Source organism: Cynocephalus volans, chromosome 10 (assembly GCF_027409185.1).
Source record: "Cynocephalus volans isolate mCynVol1 chromosome 10, mCynVol1.pri, whole genome shotgun sequence".
NCBI classification, from domain to species: Eukaryota; Metazoa; Chordata; class Mammalia; order Dermoptera; family Cynocephalidae; genus Cynocephalus; species Cynocephalus volans.
In genome coordinates, this window is record NC_084469.1 from 5,570,096 (window position 1) to 5,590,126 (window position 20,031).

General features: G+C 51.5%; 1 protein-coding gene across 1 annotated transcript in view; it reads left to right on the top strand.

Moving 5' to 3' along the window:
- Nucleotides 1-20,031, top strand: part of PLXDC1 (plexin domain containing 1) — a 58,024-nt gene that overhangs the window by 12,514 nt on the left and 25,479 nt on the right. Inside the window, exons 3-7 of the mRNA XM_063110937.1 lie at nt 15,662-15,805; nt 16,092-16,161; nt 16,834-16,956; nt 17,544-17,662; nt 18,593-18,692. Coding sequence (XP_062967007.1) covers nt 15,662-15,805; nt 16,092-16,161; nt 16,834-16,956; nt 17,544-17,662; nt 18,593-18,692 — 556 coding nt within the window. The remainder of the gene's footprint in view (nt 1-15,661; nt 15,806-16,091; nt 16,162-16,833; nt 16,957-17,543; nt 17,663-18,592; nt 18,693-20,031) is intronic.

Genomic DNA, 20,031 nt, shown 5'->3' on the forward strand with positions numbered 1-20,031 from the left:
AGGCTTCCACCATCTCGGGAGCTTTGTGACCCCCTTAGCAGCCGCACATCGAGAGTCCATAGGAAAGAGCAAGGCCACCCTGGAAGGAGGCCCCTCTGACTGCCTTAGGGTTGTCTCCAGCTCTGCCTAGAAGATAGGAGGATCAGGCTCCAGAGGAACTTATCTGGAAGGGAGAGTGCAGACTCAGATAAGGAATCCGAACACCTCCTCATCAGTGGGCTGGAATGATATCTGCCTCTGGTCTTAGGAAACTACCAGGGTAGATATAAATCCTGGCGCTCCCATCTAGAAGTTGGGAGACATGCAGTTCATAAGGAAAAGACCGGGGCTCCTTACTGTCTGTGGGCTGGATGAGTTAGGTGCATGGGGTGGCTGCCAAGGGCGGATGTGGGAAAGCTGGCTACGTTCTCGGAAACCCATGGAAACCCAGGAACCAGGGCTCTTGGCCTGACCACCGTTGAGGGGCTTGTGCCCCCCTTTCAGGTGGCTGTCTAGAAACCAGGGGAGTCCAGGGGAGGGCGGCTGGGATGGTGAAGAGACTTGGATCCTTGTCCCAGAAGGAATGGTGAAGGGTGTTTAGGGTATTTAGCCTGGTATAGAGAAGATTCTAGATGTGGCTGTTTCTAATAGCTGTGGGGCTGTAACTGGGGCAGAGGGAATAGACTTTATTTTCTCCATGTCACTTGTCACCTCCTTCGCTGAATCACCTACTTGTTTATACTGCCTCTCCTCCCCTGGAATGTAAGTGCTGTTAACTTTATCACTGTGTCGTCAGTACCTGGCCCACGGTAGGTGCCTCTTTTTTGAAGGAACAAAGGAAGTTGGGCTATCCCCATACCCAGCAGCTCCACAGACAGGGCTGTTGAAGAGAAGAATCATGCCCAGCCTGGGCCGTTGGACTCAGTGGCCTCTAAGGACCCCAACTCCGCTAACTCTTGGATTCCCACACACAGAACAGGATGTTGATGCTTACACATGTCAGAGCATGTGTGCCTAGGTGCTTCTGACCTGGATGGTCCTGGACAGGATCCTCTAAGGCCTGAGTTCCATTCCCTGCTCTGCCTTGAACTTGTTAGGCCTTGCCCTGAGCAGTGTTCAACCGAGGATGCTGATGACCCCCCAGCACAGCCAGACCTCAACCCCACTCCCTGCTGTCTGCCCACCCCAACCCTGAGAATGAATGGACAGCCTTGGCCTCGCAGGAGCTAGGCGAAGGAGTCCAGAGACACCCGCCTGCTTCTCCCGAGTCTCCGTGGCCTAAGGAAATCTGATCTAGAGAATGGCTTGGCAGCAAAGGTGGGTGAGATGAGAGAAGAGAGGTCAAAAGGGATATTTCAGCAAGTTAGATCTGGTCTGTTTCAACAGGAAACCCTTCCACTGTTCATCCATATCACAGCCTGGTTTGTGCCAACAGCAATCAGGCCTCTGCTCTGGAGCCATTTTCAAGGGGCCAGCCCAGCAGGTGGGCTGCGATTCCCTTTGCCCCCTCGTCCCCAGTGCCCCCTGACCTTCCTCCACTGTTCCTCAATACACTCTCCTGGCTGTGGGCCTCCTTTCTGGCCCAGTCCCCTCAACTCAACCCCCTCTACTCAGCTACACTATCCAGCCCCCTATCCCACCTCCCCACAGTGCTCCTTCCAACTCAGAACCTCTTGCTGTGGAGGCCTGGGGTGACCAGCCTGCACTCCCATACCAGGGTGAGCTGGCAGCTCCGAGGCCCCAGGTCAGAACCATCTCCTTCATAAATTTTATTCCCACACCCACATCCAACAGGACAAGAGCCCTATTTCCACCAGGATGTGGAAAATCCCCATCTTCCACATTCTGGTGGAAATAAGACTCTTGTCCAGACTCAAGACTTCCAGGGATTTTCCACCAAGACCAAGCCTGAGGTCCCAGGGACAGTGGAAAAAAATTTTTTTGGTGGGGGACAGGGGGTTGGGAGAGCCATAATGTTAAGTCAGAGACCCTGGGATGTGCCACAATTAATCTTCCAAGCGGCTGGAAGGGGGAGGCCTTGGACAAAGGTTCTCTTCCCGCCTGGGGATTTCCAAATCCTGCTCCAGGGTTTTCTTGGTTCCGCAGTTCAGGTCTAGAGCCAGAGTTTGGGAAGAACCAAGCTTAAGAACATTCTGATTTGGACGTGGCTCCCCCTTTCACTCTGTAAGAGAAAAGGCTCCTCTCCTCCCATTCCAGTCGTCCCCCACCCCGGCCCAACTTCCCTGAATTCCTCTTTCTTCTCTGGCCAAAGCAAAACTTCCCAGCTTGTTGCATCACTGTGGCTGGCGCCAGGAATGCCCAGGGACCCTGAGTCAGGGTGGGCACCTCGTCATCCAAGGCAGTTGGGCAGGGAGTGGGACAAGGGAGTGCGACGCCTGCCTGGTTTCTACAACCTTCCAAAGGCGGCAGGTCCCCTTCCCAGATCTCAGGGCGTAGGCAGAGGGGACAGACAGACAGACTCACAGGAGCGAGCAGTGCTCCCCCAACACCCCTCACCAGTGTGCCCAGGGAAGAGGATGAGGCGAGGAGACGACCCGGGAAGACTTCCGGGGGTGGAGGGTGGGAGGAGAGAGGGGAAGGTTGGGAGCAGAATTTTGAAGAGAGAGAAGGTAAGAGATTTTGTGAGAAGAAAGGATGTCCAGGGCGGAGTCCGGACGTGCAGTCCCCAGCGCCGGGGAAAGAAGCCGCCAGTCCTGGCCCTGGGTCTTGGTCCTGAGACGCACCAGCTGCACGGCCTTGGGCCGGACACTTAACCCTCCGTTAACGAACCTGCCGTGGCGAGCCCTTGCCGGTCTTTGCCAGCTTTAACTTTCCCAAGTGGGGTGGTAAATACGCGTCCCACGGAGTCGAGCTTTAAGGGGAAATGTGAAGCACGTGGCAGTTCTCAGTACGAGTTGTCGCCCCTCCCTCTTCGGGGCTCGGACGTGGAGGCACAGCGCCCTCTCCTGGCTGCTCAGCCCGGTGGCTTGTCCCCGCTCTGCTCCCTCCTTTTGACCCTTTTCCTTCTTTCTTTCTTTCTTATTTGTTGAGTGAGATTCTCATAACATAAAAGTAACCATTTTAAAGTGAACAGTTCAGTGGCATTTAATACACACACAGTGTTGTACAACCACCACTCCGTCTAGTTCCAAAACACTTTCATCACAACAAAAGGAAACGCTCTAACCATTAAGCAGCAGCTCCCCACACCCCCCCACCCCCCAGCCCCTGGCAACCACCAATCTGTCTTCTATTTCTATAGATTTACCTGTTCTGGATGTTTTATGTAAACGGAATCATACAATAGACGACCTTTGTGTCTAGTTTCTTTCACTTTTTATAATGTTTTTGAGGTGCATCCATTTTTATGGCTGAGTAATATTCCATTGTATGGATGTACCATCCTTTCTTTATCCATTCATTTACTGATGGACACTTGGGCAGTTTCCACTGCTTGGCTATTGTGAATAGTGCTGCTATGAACATGTGTGTAAATGTATGTGTTTGAGTACCTGTTTTCAGTTCTTTTGGGTACATACCTAGGAGTGGAATTGCTGAGTCACATGGTAATTCTGGGTTTAACTTTTTGAGGAACTGCCAACTGTTTTCACAGCAACTGAACCATTTTACATTCCCATCAGCCATGTATGAGGGTTCTAATTTCTCTACGTCCTTGTCAACACTTGTTTTTTTCCTGTTTTTTAAATTATAGCCATCCTAGTGAGTGTGAACTGGTTTTGATTTGCATTTCCCTAATGATTAGTGATGTTGAACATCTTTTCATGTGCTTTTTGGCCATTTTTATATCCTTTTTGGAGAAATATCTATTCAAGTCGTTTGCCCATTTTTTAAGAGGGTTGTTTTTTTTTTGTCTTGGTCAAATTTCTTGATTCCTCTGAGCCCATTTCTTCGTTGTCTGATGGGGATGCTATTGTCTAAATGTTATTGCAAAGGCGTTTTACATTAATGTACATAAAAGGACCTGCCACGTGGTTGGGCATGATAAACGTTAGCTGACTCTGAATTAGGCTGTGGTCTAGGGCGATCAACTATCTAGGTTTTCCCACGATGGTACTGATATTAGCACTGAAAGTCTGGCATCCTGGGAAATTCTTCAGTTCCAGTTAAACTGGGTCAATTGCGCACCCTACTCTGGTTCCAAGTAAGAGAGATTGTGTGCATCCTTGCCAAGTCATCACTCTGAACCTCAGTTTTCTCATCCATAAGGGGGGACCAGTAATGCCTCATAGAGTTATAAAAATCGGATGAGCTAATTGGTTGAAAAAATTAACAAGGAAGATCCCTCCCAGACCTTACCTGAAAGTACAAAAATAGGACCATAGTAACAAAAGAGGATTTCCTGGCCTTGAAGCTTCAGGTACCGCCCTTCATATTCTCAATACTCCTCCATGTATGTGGAGGACCAGCAGCACTGGCGGCACCTGCGAGCTTGTTAGAGATGCAGATTCTCAGACCCTGCAGAGCTGCAGGATTAGAATCAGATTCCCAGGTAATTTATATGCACACTCAAGCTGGAGAAGAATGGCTTTGAAGCGGGGGAAATTATCCAGGACATGGAAAGTACACCAATAAGATCATCACAGTATTGTTTATGACAGCATAAAAATTGGAAGCTACCGATATGCCCAATAAAAGGGAAATAGTTAAGAAAATTGTGGGTTTTCTTCTGAGTGGACTGTCTCGTGAAGCTGTTACGAGTATGGTTAGAAATACTGTGTTCACCATCAACAACTGCTTTAGAGATCATGAAGCAGGATAGAAGCAGTCCGCAAATCTGGATATCATCAGGATTATAACTACGTGAAATTATACACGTGAAAAACACTGGAAGGAAATATGCCAACGTGGGACCAGATGAGGGCTGGGGAGGCCTGCTTCTGTTTTTGTTTTTCCTGTTGTCTTAATCCTCTGTGGTTATGTGACATATACTTACACTATCAAAATCTCTGGTTGGCTGATATCCCTCGACAAGCCCACATGTTGTGTCAGTGCCGGGATAAGATGATTCTTCCATTTCCAAGCCTAATCCAGACCCTGGTTTCCAGGGCTTTCTAAGGTCAGCTTCACCCACCCTGACTCCTCTTTACCCCAGACCCTCAGCAAATGCAAGAGCCCTTTCCCTGGTCTGGGTTACACCAGGGAACTCACTTTCTGCATTTCTGTGATGATAGACAAGTGTTCTGTGTGGGTTTATTTCAACCTGAGGTTCAAATGCCTCCAGAGGGCAGCTGGGGTTCTGGCAGGGATATTCCTTGTGTAGATACAAGAGGCAGAGAAAATAATAACAAGAGGTGACGTTACAGGAGCCCTTCCAGAGTGCCAGCCTGATTCTGTGGCTTTACATTTAACCCACACAACTAACCCCTGAGGCAGGTGTTTCAGATATTTTGTTCCCTCTTATTCTCCTGGACAGCGAGGTGAAGCCGCCTACCCAAGGTCACACGGCTAGTGGGTGGCAGAGCCAAGACAAGAACCCAGGTCTTTCTGCCTTCAGAATCTGAGCTCCTAACCACTGCCTCCTTGGGGACAAACACAGTTGATTTTCATATCTGTGGGGTACAGAGTTGAATATCAATACCTGTGTGCAATATGTGATGCTCAAATCAGGATAATTAGTATATTCAACATTATACAATGTAATCATTTTTTGTGGTCCTTTACCAATTCCTCCCTTATTCCCCTCTCTCTCCCACTTTCCCACCTCTGGTAACCTCAGTTCTGTTCTCTCCTTTTGAAAGTTCAATGTATTATTGTGATTGTTGTTTGTTTGTTTCTTTCTTTTCTTTTCTTTTCTTTCTTTCATTTTTAGCTCCCACTTATGAGTGAGGACATGCAGTATTTCTCTTTCTGTGCCTGGTTTATTTCACTGAACATAATTTTCTCTAAGTTCATCCATGTTGCTGCAAATGGCAGGATTTCATTTTTTTGTGTGGCAGAGTAGTATTCCATTGTGTAAATATACCACATTTTCCTTATCCAGTGGTCCCATGATGGACATTTAGGATGGACTCTTGGCTATTGTAAATAGAACTGTGATAAAGACGGGAGTGCTGGTATTGGGAACCTGTTTCAAATGCAGATTCTGATTCAGCAGATTTGGGGTTGGGCCCAGGAGTCTGCATTTCTTTTTTTTTTTTTTTTAAAAGATGACCGGTAAGGGGATCTTAACCCTTGACTTGGTGTTGTCAGCACCACGCTCAGCCAGTGAGCGAACCGGCCATCTGTATGTGGGATCCGAACCCGGGGCCTTGGTGTTATCAACACCGCACTCTACCGAGTGAGCCACGGGCCGGCCCAGGAGTCTGCATTTCTAATGAGCTCCCAGGTGATGCTGATGCTGCTGGTCCTGGGGTACGCTTTGACCAGCAGGGATCTAGAACACATTCCTGTTGGTCTTGTAAGACCTCTTGGAATGGTGGCGGCAGGGACTGAGTTGCCCCTCCCCCCAGCAGTAATCCCATCAGCTCCTCCTGGGTTGGACCCAGCTGCCTGCAGCGCTGTCCTGACAAGCGTCAGCGGCCAAGCCGCTCCACCAGGCCCTGCAGGGCGCTTTGGTTGCTTGCCCTAGCATTTCCACCTGCCAGTTGGCTGGCAGGTGATGGGCTGATTGTGACAGCTTAGCCAGAGTTCCTGTCCAGAAACGTCTTGAGCTCAGCCAAGGTAAATGCAGCCCCGCTGTCAGAAATGAAGTGCCTGTCGGGCCTCCGGGGCTGAATAATTGAGAGAGAAGAGACATTGTAAATTGAGGGAGAAGAGACATCGTAAGGGCAGAAGGTTAGAACGGAGCTGAGCTGGGGATTCTTTTGAGGAGGCAGCCTCCAGGATCAAGACCCTTCCTGGGAAGGTCTAACAAGATTGTCATAATAGCTCCCACTTATCAAAACACCTGCTGTGGGCCAGGCACTGGGCTAAGAGCTTTATGTTGATACATTTTGTCTAATCCTTTCAAGAACTCTGCAAGAAAGGCTACTGATGAGAGAACTGAAGCTCAAAGAGGAAAATAATGCTTGGCACCAACTATTATGTGATGGAGCCAGTTTTTGAACTTAGGACTGTCTGATTCCACGGCCCAGGCACTTGATCATGGAGCAGTGACTTTCAAATTGTGCTCCACAGAACCCTGAGGGTTCCCAGAGGTGCTTCACAAGCTGCTGTGGGACGGAGGGTGGTGGGGAAGGAAGTAGCACAGGGGGTCGGGCTCCAGACCCTTCTCTTCCCTCGCGCCAAGGGGGCTGTACTTGGATGTGATTTATGTATTGAGTTTCCGTGGAAGATTAGTTGGAAGAAAGGATTTCAGAGCCAAACACATTTGAAATCCACATCCCACTCCCTCCCAAAACGAATGTTTTGGATTATTGACCAGGGCTTCTTGCACACATCTCAGGGAAACACAATTCTCTTTGGTGGACTTGCCAAGTGGTTTGGCTTGTGCTTTGCTCCCCGACCCTCTTTGTAATGTCAGGTCACCTGTGCCGTAGCTTCTCTGATGGGCTGTGAATTGTGTTAATTCCTCAGACAGGTTCACTGCCAGGCACAGTCTCTGAATCCTTTTTAAGAGACACACTACTGTGAATTATAATGAAGAAGCCCTGGGATTGGTTGGCCTGAAGACACCACTTAGGGCTTTGTATTAATTAGGATACAGCTGTTGTAACAAATGCCCAGGTGCTTAGACACAAGAGAAATCTATTCTCTTACATGTAAGAGTGTGAGTGCAAGTAAGCAAGGGTTGATATAGTGGTGGGGACCCAGGCTCCTTCTGTCTTGTTGCTCTGCCTTCTGCAACATGTGCCTTCCATTTCGTGGTCCAAGATGGCTGTTTCAGCTCCCACCATCGCATCTGCATCCCTGCCAGGCAAGGGGAGGGCATCCCATTCCCATTAAGGGCAATCATTCTGTTCATTTTTTTTTTTTTTTTTTTTTTGCAGCTGGTCGGTATGGGGATCTGAACCCTTGACATTAGTGTTATCAGCACCGTGCTCTCCCAACTGAGCTAACTGGCCAGCCCCTGTTCATCTTCTATTGGGCAGTCATAGTCACGTAGCCATACCTAGCTATATGGAGGGCTGGGAAATATAATCTCGCTGGATGGCCACATGCCGAGCTAAAACTGAGAGCTTCTGCTACACAAGGAAGAAGGGGAGGGTGGTTATTGGGACAATTATCAGTCTCTGCCATGGGTGGACTATCTCCATCAAAACTGCTGGTGTGGGTAGCAGCATGATCAGGGTCTATGGTGGCAATTGGAAAGTGCCCTCAAGGGTGGAGAGTTCCAAGCCTTGGGACTCTTTTCCCCAGTGGCCAGTCAAGAAGCCAGCATTGACTCTGCAGAAGGAAAAACATGGCAGCCAATGTGTTACCAGGGAAAATTTCCCCAAGAAATTTGGTTTCTCATTTCTTTCTTCCCATTCAGATTCTTGCTGTCTGTACTGATGAAAGACTGCCTGCGTTCCCCCTGGAAGTTCTTCCTCTGATCACTCTTAAGCAAGACTGTTCTATTTAAGGGCCTTTTGGTTCTGAGGAGCCATTTGAGGAGTCTTGCAGAGAAGGATTCTAGTGAGGGTGCAAAGAACTATCATGGGATCAGGGGGCTGAACATGAATGACAGCCAGACCTCAAGGAAACTGGAAAGCTGCAGGGAACCAGGGCTGCTTTCTCTGTCTCTCCAGGCCCCTCTCAGTTCTTGTCTCTTTCTCATTCATTCATTTATTATATATTTATTGAAGTGAGATTGCACATAGGGTCTGCCTTCTCCTGTCGGTGGACTAGTGTCTTCTGTGGATAGCTCAAGACAGCTCCTGAGCCTCCACGACCTTTCAGCTCAGCTCCCTTGCCACCAGCTTCTCAGTTTCCTAATTTCACCATCCCTGGAAAGGGATCTGATTGGCTCAGGCTGCACAAGCCCTAGGTTGTAAGCTTCCAGTAGATGGGGTGCCTTTGCATCATGTGACCGCCCATGTCCAATCAGTCTGGCCGAGAAAGCACAGGGTCATGTGGGAGAATGTGGTGGGTGTCGTCACTCAGCTGGGCCTGTGGGTGGGGGTCAGGTGTCCTTGGGATGGGGGGCAGGGCATCCTAAAACATGTCTAGTACAAGGACATCATTTTTTAAAAAATTAATTAATTTTTTTTGGCAGCTGACCAGTATGGAGATGGAAGCATCAGAAGTTCTAGACTGCAAGGACTAGTTCCAGAAAGCCCTGGGTGGGTGGGGAGAACTATAATTGTGTCTCTGATGCTCAGCTCTGAGTGACTTGGGTAAGCCCTGGTTTCATAAAGAGCTGGATGGAGACAGTCTATACAGGCAGCAGAGGACCCCTCCTCAGCTGAAGCCTCTTCTTTTTATTCTACAAGGCCTAAGTGGTTGGCAGAATTGTTGTACCTCCCTGGACATGTGGACAGATTGGAGGACACTGGCCAGACGGTCAAGCCCTTAGTCAGCTTTGCTTCCAGAAAATAAAAGGCACATATCTTGTTTTTTGACAGTGTTGGTTCGCTGGCTGGGTTCAGATGGTGAGTGTTTGTGGTTGACTCTCCAACATATATTCTACCTCACGGCCTTGTACAACAGGAATGGGATTTGGGGCTCCATGGTAATCCTACTCCCCAGCTGGTATCTGGCTTAGGCTGAGGCTGTTCGGCATCTGGTGCTCCCCTGGCAGTAGATGTCAGTCCACAGGTCCCAGCCATTCTGAGGTGCGTACGTTCACCGGGTGGCTGGGGAAATGTGTACTCTCCCTGTCCTGGATGCACAGGGCCACTTGCCACTGTCAGCAGTCTTGTAACTATGAGGTGACCAGCCTTAGAATGAAATCCATGCTGAGAATGGCAGAGAAGAAGGATCGAAAGAACTTGGTATTGATGACCACTGAGCCACGGTCCCAATCAACCCTGATGTCATGAGCACCAGCGTTTGCTCACCCAGCCTCCATTCCCCTTTCCTAACTGAGCCATGACCCCCAGTCACTGGGGGATGAGGATTGGTTTATGCCGATCAGGCATGCCCTGGCCCCTGTGATAGTCCAGGGGCCACCTCAGATGGCTTGATCGGTCTACAGGGAACGTCTTGCATTCCGTGCTTGGTGAGAGGTTTCTCTTTTTGAACCTGTACAAGGAAGCATGCTGCCTCAGTAGCTGCACGCAGCCCTCTTTGGACCATGGGGCAGTCACACTTAAGACGATGCTCCCATGACATGAGAGTCATCTCTGTCCCACACCTGCTGCCCCGCTGCTGGACTCTCAGTCACTTGGTCTAACACATTCCCCGTGGGTGGAGCCAGGGTTTCTCTTCCTTGTCCCTGAAAGCATCTTCTTTGTTAGCTTCACTCCCTCAGAGAAGAGCTGGAGGAATCCAGAGGCACCTTCCTGTGTCCAGGATGTCCCGGCTATGGGAATGCTCTCCATGGGCTTGGATTCCCAGGGGAGGCAGCTGGTTCCCTCACGAGTGGCTTTTGTGTCACCTGCCTGTGAGATGGGGAAGGATGCTGTCCTTGTTGGAGCCACACTGCACATTCTCAGCACAGCCTCTGGCACCTTCAGCTGCAGGATCCTTGTGGTTCAGCCCATTGAGCAAGCAGATCCTGAATACCCACCATATGCCAGGTGCCAAGCCCTGCGCTAGGTAGAGCTAGGGGTGAGGAGATGAATGGTCCCCAGGCTCTGTCCTCCTTAAAGGATCCATGGTTGTCCCTCTGATGTGAGAGATTTTAACCAGTGACTGATAAGTGGCCCAAGTCGCCCTCCGGTGCGGCTGTTGCTTAAAGACCTAAGAGACAGTGGACAGAAGAAAGGTCACTGTCTTTGAGTGAGACTGACCTGGTTTCAGATGGTTACATGGCCCTTGGCCTCAGTTTCCCCATTTATAAAATGGGACTAATATTAGCACTTACCGCCCAGGATTGTCATGCAGTGATAAATATGTGAGCCCAGCGCACTACTGTCACATCTCTGAAAATGCCAACTTCCCTTCTCCTTCCACCCACTCTCCCAAATGCTCCCCCTTGGACTTTGACCTTGGCTGTGCCCAGGAGTGATCCACTCCAAGTTGCTCCCTCCCACCTGGCTGCAGTTTGGCTTCACCCATTACCATATAGCCTCCCTCGGCCGGTGCTCTGAGTAGATACAGCTCCTTGCTTTGCTGTCCAGGGGTAATCAAAGTCTCCCTGCATCAGGAGGGGTCTTCTGTTGGGGTCTGTTTGGGAACTGCGGCATATTCTGCATGGTTCTGCCCCCTGATCCAGTCCTGCCCCTGGCAGGCCAGCTGCACTTGCACTTTTGGGGCCTGAAGCAGAGCCGGGCCTTGCCTCACCTGGCCTGAGCAGGGCATCCTTCAGTACTGAGGCCCTTGCTTTCCTTGGGATCTGCTCACTGGAGAGAATCTTGGCCTAGAAGTTATGGGCAGCAGCTACTTTAATTTCTGACTCTTTTTGAGTCAGAGTGGATGAAAACTTGGTGTCAGTTAAGAGATGCCATTGGAAGGCTCATCGGGTACTCCAAGAATGAGTCCAAGGGTCCTCCAAATGTCAGAGTTGAGGCACGTGGCACATGGCCTGGCTCCTCAGCAGAGCAGCACCCCTGGGGCTACAGACCAGACCATTTGTCCTCCATGTGGACCAGGCGACTCAGCAACAGGCCAGTGAGGTGCTTTCCCAGTAGCCCCACCCTTTGCTGTCTTAAGTGAGGCGGCAAGAAGCCCGTCAGCGTGTTTGGGCTTCACAACTGCAGAGCGTGGCTTCTGTCCCAGGCCCTCATTTCTGACACATGGAGGTTTGGGGAAAGCTATAACCATGCAAGTCCCAGGAAGCAGGCTGATTGAAACCGTACCCTTGTCTCAGCCTCAAAGCAGCTGTCTTAAACACTGGCCTGCTCAGGTTCCCAGGTAGCAGATGCATTCAGTTGACTCCCAGATGCACCTGAGAGCACCTGTTTGCTATCCTGCTTTGTTTGGTAACCCGATCCTATCCTGGTTACCAGAATGTGTGATGGTGGCAATAAAATAGGCAAAGGATGAGTGGACTTTTGACAAACTATACTTTGTGGTTATTCTTTATTTAAAAATCCTCCAATTGAACACATACTTTGTGCTTAGACACTATAGGTAAAGACTGACCTTATGGAACTCATGGCCTTATGGGAAAGGCAGACACAGAGAGATAACAAGTGTGAAAGGCAAGGAAATCATCACAAGTGTGCAAATCGTTGAGAGGCGGAAGCACAGGGTGTGGTGAGAACATGGAAGGGCATCAGGGAGGCCCTCTTAAGGGAGTCACCCCCGGGCTGAGGCCTGGAGGACGGGGAAGAGATAACTTCTGAATGGGATGGGGGAAGAGATGCTGAGGCATGGGAGGTGCCAAGGCCCTGAGGCAGGCAGGAGCTTGGTGATTTCCAGAACTGAGAGAAACCCAGCAGGACTGGAGCACAGATATCAGGGGAGAGGAGCAGGGGCTGGGTGGGGGCCAGACCACCACACACTGGGAAGGCTTTGTGTTTGTGGGTAAGAGAGAGAAGAATCCAGGGGCTTAAGGAGCATCCCCAGGCATGTCAAGGCTCCATCCTGCTCTCCATCCTGCCATCCTGAGGATGTGGCTCTTGTTTTTATTCTCACAAGATGGCTGTTGGAGCTCCAGCCATCATGTCTACATTCCAGGCAGGAAGAAGGGGAAGGGCAAGATCCGAGGGACAGGCATTCTATTTCCAAATAAAGTCCAATTCGTAGACATTGAGGGTTAGCACATGAACGTATCTTTTCAGAGAACACAATCCAACCCACTACAGCATGTGAAAGGACTAAAGCGCTGCTAGATGCTGGCTTTGCTAAGCTGGTCTGCTCATTCCCCCCACCCACAGAGCACAAAAAGACAGCCCAGGACTTAGGGAGGCAGGTTTATTTCCAAAATTTCAACCCATTGCACGGCACTGATTCCTCTCCCCACCCCCAGTCTCCTTCTTCTCTTATTAAAGGGCAAAAGGAAGGGTTTGGGCTCCCAGCACATGCCTCAGTTTACCTCGGCAAACACTTGTTGAGCACTGAGGATGCAAGGGCCTTGAACCATGGGCACAAAGGTGACTTCGCCTGTCCCCGCCCGTAGGGGAGAGGCAGACATTTAAACAACAGGCCGAATAGTATCTAAACTTGGTTTTCTTTCTTCAGACAAAATTTTACGCTAAATAGCTTTTATTTTTTTATTTTTTAATCTTGTTTTGATGCCGTGACTCAGATTAACTTATGTCCTTTAAGAAACCACTTTCTTATTTGAACTGAGGCAGAGAAAGGGCGAGCTGTAGCCGTGGCTATGGCAGGAGGTCCCAGCTGAACCTACACTGGCTTCAGAGCTGGGGTCCTGCAGGTGGCCAGATGGCCAGTGTTATTCGGGGCCCCTACATACTTTTTGTTTTGAGGTGGAATCAGAACTGTGCACCTGCGAATCCCAGGAGGCAGGATGAAGACCGTCAGGCTCTTCTGCTGGGCACCTTTGTGCACATCTCTCTGTATAAATTGGTGTATGTGGAGTTTTATTTCTTGGTGGGTGATTTTTTTTTTTTTGAGCATATTTATTTATTTATTTGTTTAGGTCAAGGTCGCAGTCCCCAGCAGAGATGGGTGGAGATATAAGAGAGAGAGACCAAAGTGGAGAAGACGAAGCATCGGTCTCCTGTGGGGTGGGGGGAAGGCTGGAGCTCCAGGCGCTACTTTCCCGAGGGGAGCCGTGAGCCTGGCACAAGCGTGGCTCTTCGGTGCCCGCGGGCAGAGCTGGAGAGTGGGGCATCCTCTTCTGGACACCCTTGTGGGACCCCAGGGTTGATGGCTGTGGTAGCAACGGGAGGCGGCTTCCTTGGCATGGGCACTTGCCCTCAGCCCAGGGACGGTGGCACCCTCAGGTGGCTTCTTGAGTAAAACCAGAAATCCAAGAAGGGTGGGCCCATGTGACTCTCACAAATAGTACACAAGCCACCCCTTGAGGACTCCCAAAAATATTGGGTGATGAGGGCCATTTATAAGGGGGTAGAAGTTCTCAGTGGGCAAGTGGGGGCAGAAAGTCAATATGAAGGTGACATCAAGCTGAGCACTGAAGGAGCAGGAAGGGGCCAGGGGAGAGGGCAGGGACGGTCACTGCAGTCAGGACGACCAACATGTGCAAAGGCATGCGTGAGCGCTGGTGGCCTGAGACCATCAGGGGTCTGGTCCCGTGGCTGGGTGCACGAGGATGCACAGGGGGACGGGAGACGTGAAGCTGGAGAGACGGTGGACTGGCTCGTGGTGCCACCTCGCAGCCCAGGCTAAGAGCTTCGGGTTTTGTCTCCAGGATGGTGTCTGCAGGGAGCCCTGGATGGCTTGTGAACAGAGGTGGCCTCGCAAGTGTTTTGGTTCGGTTTGACTGCCATGCCGAGGATGGATGGAGGGGTGGGCAGTCTGGAGGCAGGAGGGGAGGAACGGAATACCCCCCCATTTCTTCCATGCATCTTCCCCCAGCCCACCCCAACCCCAGGTTCACACACACACGCAGAGTGTGTCACTCGTCAGAAGGGTAGAGTCTGCCTCCTGGCAGCTGAGGAGTGCAGAAACCCCTCGTGCCTGCTCATGCTGGGCCCAGGGCAAGGGCCAGCTGGGCAGCTGGTGGCTTGGCAGGGAGAACATCATTCGCTCTGCTGTGTCTGCAGCCACTGCCACTGGGCAGCCTGATTAATGACCCACAGCGTCCAGGACTCCTCCTAGGTCAGCAGCCCCATCTCTGTGGTGGTGGCTGCCAAGGGAACCAGCTGTCCTGCCTCCTTTCCTCCCGCGGCTGGTGCTCTTGGGCGGGCTCCAGGAACTGCCATGACATCGCCTCGACCCCTGGCTCTTCCACTCTTTTTGCCAGCCATTTCCCCAGCCTCCTTTAAATCCTGAACCCAAATACTCCTCTGCAAGAGAGGCTTTACAGAACGAACCCCTAGTCTACAGTGTTTTGGCTTATTCCTTATTTTGTCTCCACTGGGCACACACAGAGGTTCAAAAATATGTCTTAAAGAACTCTTGTTGCTTCTCTCCCTTTCTCAGCCCTCCGGTGACCACAGCATGGCCTGTCTCATCTCTGCTGAGGGCCTATGTCTGCATATTCTGTTCACATAAGTCCCACCTCCTCGATCAGACTAGCAACTCCCCAAGATCAAGAGTCAGCCTCCTCCTTTAGACGGACACCTTCTAAGATCCAGTTTTTTCTTTTCCCTTAAATTGGATACTCCCCAAGAGCAGGGACCATGTCTCCCCCTTGGTCTGGGGGCTCCCTGATGACAAGGGCTCTGTTTGGGGCTGTCCTGTCTGTTTCTTCCTCACTTTCCAAGCCAAGCTCAGCCTTGGCTGTGCTCTGAAGGGACTCAGGGGCGGCAGGAGAAGCCTCCTGGCTTGTCTGGGAATGGCAGGGCTGAGCATTGGTTTAACAGGTGTGGATTGGGCTGGAGCCAGACCTGTTGGGGCATGGCTAGGGGCCAGGTAGTGAGCTGTCTGGGGTCAAGGGGAGCCCAGGGGCTTCCAGGCCTAAACTAGCCCTCTGGGCCACAGGACCAGCACCTGGGAAGATGGTGACTTCTTGTATTCAGAAGTCTGAGTGCAGAGGGGCAGAGGGTGGTTTCTGGCATGCTCGGCTATTCATGCCTCCTGTGGGTTTTATCTTGGGTACCGGCAGGAGGATAATCACAGCTACTATGTGTCCCGTCTTTATGGTCCCAGCGAGCCCCGCAGCCGGCAACTGTGGGTGGACGTGGCCAAGGCCAACGAGAGCCAAGTGAAGGTCCACAGAATCCTCTCCAACACCCACCGGCAGGCTTCGGTGAGTGCCCCTGCACCCAGCAGCACTGCCCTGGGCATGGAGGCTGGGGGCCAGCCCACCCTGCCTAGTCAGTGGGCATGGCTGTGGCCTGAGGTCTGTGATCTGGGAGGTACCTTTCAGGGGACCTGTGGGGTTCAGCCAGAGCAGGAGTACCCCACCCGTGGTTCTAGGGGCCTGCCCTGGACATGTCTGCCCCCCATGCTGTGCAGACAAGCATGGGGCAGTGTGGAAGCCCAGCCCCTTGGCCTGCAGCAAAGCTGTGCTGACTCTCTCCTGTCCCCTGCAGAGAGTGGTCTTGTCCTTTGATTTCCCTTTCTATGGGCATCCTCTACGGCAGATCACCATAGCAACTGGAGGTAAGGCCATGTTGGTGGGGCTTGGGGGAGGGTTTGGAGATTTCAGCCTGAACTTGGGGGAGGGGGTATTGGGGGGGAGTTCCCTGGGGAGGCTGTCTCCAATAACTGGGGAGGGATCCATGTTGGGCTGTCTTGGGAACCCTATTCTCAAGAGAGAAGTCAGTGAATGTCAGGCCATCTCCCTTGCATCAGCTGACGTGCTTGTGTGTGTTTGTGTGTGTCCATCTGGGCCAGCACAGGCCACTGCAGACAGCCCTGTATGCCTGTGTTTCTGAGTCTGTAAATGAATGGGAGACGGAGACCTCATGCAGAGCCTGGGTTCCTGGGACCAGACTCCCCAGTGATATGAGGAGCCCATCTTCAATTCCTGTGCACTTCAATTCCATGTCCCCTGTCCCCAGGGACGGGGAGAGGTGGGAGTCACCTCATCTTCTAGCCTCTTTGCCCTATGTCTGTGCCCACCTGAAGGGCAGGGAGAACTTTCTCTGCTCTGGGGCCCTTTTGTTTCATACATGCTAGACCCAGGGCCCACCAGATAGAGATGGGGACAGAGGTGTGAGGCTTTCTCCCAGCTCCTTCTGTATTACCCCTTCCTGTCCTCGGGGAAAGACCCCCAGAAGCAGCCCCTCTGGGCCATCTCTGATGACTCCTCTGCACCTCTCCCTACCCTAGGCTTCATCTTCACGGGTGACATGATCCATCGGATGCTCACAGCTACTCAGTACGTGGCCCCCCTGATGGCCAACTTCAACCCTGGCTACTCCGACAATTCCACAGTTGCTTACTTTGACAATGGTGAGACCAGATTGTCAGAGTTTGTCTCCCAGCTCCAGGGATCCCTTGTTCCAGCCCCTTTAGAGGAGCCCAAGGCCCAGGGAGGGCCAGGGTCCCACAGTCCCACAGCCAGGCAGCCACCCCACCTTTCTGTGCACAGCTTCCACATCTGTGTGATGGGGACAAAAATGCCTGCTGCCTAGCAGAATCTAATGAGATAACAAAATGAAGGTGCTTAGCTCTAAGTAGAGGTAAAATACACTTCAGGGGACTTTGTTGTTTCTCACTGTCACCAGAATGTCCCTTGAGCACCACACTACCCCAGAGAACAGACATTTCTCCTTTTTCATCTCAAAGGGCAGGATAAGCAAGAAGGAGGGGCGTGAGTGGGGTAAGAGAGGCTGAAGCAGGACCTTCTGGCTTCTCTGCACCTGGGAAGCCAGGCTGATGTTTGTGGGCTGCCCAGCTCCTGCCTCCTCAAATTTTCAAACTGCCCCCATCATTCAAAGGGAGCCAACCTGTGGCCAATCCACCCTGGCCACCATTTCTGCTGTGCCCTGCTCCCTGCCCTACCTCCCTGTCCAGCCAGGTCTCTGCTTTTCCCCCAGGGACAGTCTTTGTTGTTCAGTGGGACCATGTCTACCTCCAAGGCCGGGAGGACAGGGGCAGCTTCACCTTCCAGGCAGCTCTGTATCGTGACGGCCGCATTGTCTTCAGCTACAAAGAGGTGAGAGGGCCTAGCTGCAGAGACAATTGGGTCTTGGAGACTTTCTTTCATTCAGCAAATATTAGCAGGGAACCCACAATGTGCCAGGCACAGGGCTGAGTGCTGGGGATGGAAGCTAATAAGATGGCTGTGGGTAGGTCTGGCTGAGGAGATAGACCATAATTACAGGGACAAATGTAGAATCACCATTGTGACTAGTGCTGGTAAGTAGAGGTGTCTGGTGCTAGCAGAACCTTTCACAGGGCTTTTCACCTTGGTAGAGGTCAGGGGAGGCTTCACTGAGGAAAAATGTTAAAATCTGCAGGATAAATATCAGTTAAGGGAGCAAAGAGGAGAGTGAAATGTGTTCCAGGACAGAGAACAGCATGTGCAAAGGTCCTGTGGCAGGACAGAGCGTGGCTGGTAAAAGCATCTGGAAGATGGCAGCACTGGCTGGAGGGGAGAGAGTGAGGGGCAGGATGGGGTGGGGGAACAACAAGACTTGCCTTTGAACAAGGTCATTGTGGCCTCGGAGTGGAGAACAGATTATTGGGGGTTCAGAGAGAATGCTGGGAGATGATTAGGAGGGAGGTGATGGCCACTTGGAATAGGGAGAAGGAGAGAACTGGACAGATTTGAGAGCCACTTAGCAGGTTAATTAACAATATTTGAAGATGTATTAGATGAGGGAGGAAATGAAAGAAAGGGAGGGGCCGAGGGTGACTCCCAGGTCTCTGGCTTGCACGGAGATGCCGTTCACCGAGACGGAGAAAACGTGCTTGGAGGTGGTGCGGTGAAGACTTGGAATGAGGATGACACTTTGGGTTGGAGATGTCTTTGAGTCCTCCAGGAGGTGACGCTGAGCAGGCAGATGAGTCTGGAGAGCAGAGGGGACATCTGGGCTGGTCGAGAGTGTTTGTGGGTAGATGGAGCCTCTTCTCCCCACTGCAGATCCCTATGTCGGTCCTGGAAATCAGCTCCTCCCAGCACCCCGTCAAAGCAGGTCTGTCAGACGCCTTCATGATTCTCAATCCATCCCCAGATGTGCCAGGTGAGTCCCCGGGGATCCAGCGGAGACCTGGACTGGGTAGGACTCAGCTGAGACTGAACCCACGCGGGCGGGGGTGTGGCGGTGGCAGGGAGTGGCTGGCTGGCCAAGAGTTAGTGGGGACTGAGGAGGAGAGGAGGCAGAGTGAGTTCCAGCTCTTCTTTGTCACAGCAGAGGGATCATTTCCCCCCAAAAAATCTCCAGTGGGAGGCACTGCTCTGTTTGTTGAGGGGAAGGGGAGCCAGAGCCCTTCCGCTGAGCACCTGCTCCATTTAGAAAATCTCCAAAGACAACAAATTAGGGCGTCTGAGTCCTCCCAGAACACAACCACAATGGCCTCCCCACTCCAGATGATAAAAGGAGCATCACAGAGGTGTCAGGAGACAGGAATCCAGCCTCAGCCGGACGGTTAACTCGCCTTCAGCAAACCACATTGTCTCTCTAGTCTCAGTTGCCTCATCTGTAAAATGGGGGAGTAGCTGAAGGGGTGCTTCATCCTCCTGGGTCCTCCTCCAGTTCTTTTTCTCCTGCTTCTGGCCCCCAACCCATGCCCATGAGGGTCTTGTGTTCACAGTCCTGGGGAGGCTGCAGGTGTGCCATCTGCTGCTTCTAAACCCAGGGCTCAGGGACTTTTGAGCCTGATTTTTTTTTTTTTTTTTTCCAGCCTGACTTTTTCTGCTGAGTTGTATGTGCAAAATTCCACCATGCAACCTGCAGGTCCAGGGAGAAACCCTGTCTGCTCTTCGCCACCCCACCTGAGCTTGATGGGGCCTGGGGAGGGGAAGAGGGCACAGGAGAAGGGGTGGGTGAAGAAGCGGGGGCATAGTTGAAGCCTGTGGCACCCCCCTCATTCCTGCAGGGGAGACCAGGGGGTTTCCAACGGTGGCTCGGTCGTTGCTGGCTGGGTGCAGATGTCAGGGGTGTGTGGCTGAAATCCTCAGTCCCCCACTCCCTGGCTTGGTGTTATAGGTGTTCTTTGGTGATGTGAGGCCTTTGCTAGTTAATATCAAACTTTGTCTATGGTCGAAGTATTTTTTTTTCTTTCAGTTCTGTGTTGGATTATTCACTGTTTCCACCACTTAAACTCTGCACTGGAACAAATTTGTTGTCCTTTGCTTACTTTTAAAATGAGGGAACTTCCTGTGGGGACCAGCACTTGAACCCCTGTGGTGGAGCTAAATCACTGCTTTGCTGCTGATTCTCTGGGGAAGGCTTTTTGTGCAGCTCGGGTTTTAATGGTTGACCTTGTATGTACTTCCAGGTCTTGTGAGGTCCGGTACATCTGGATTGTGTGGAAACTCTGGTTTGGGCCTGAGACTTTTCAGCAAACTGCACCCTTTGC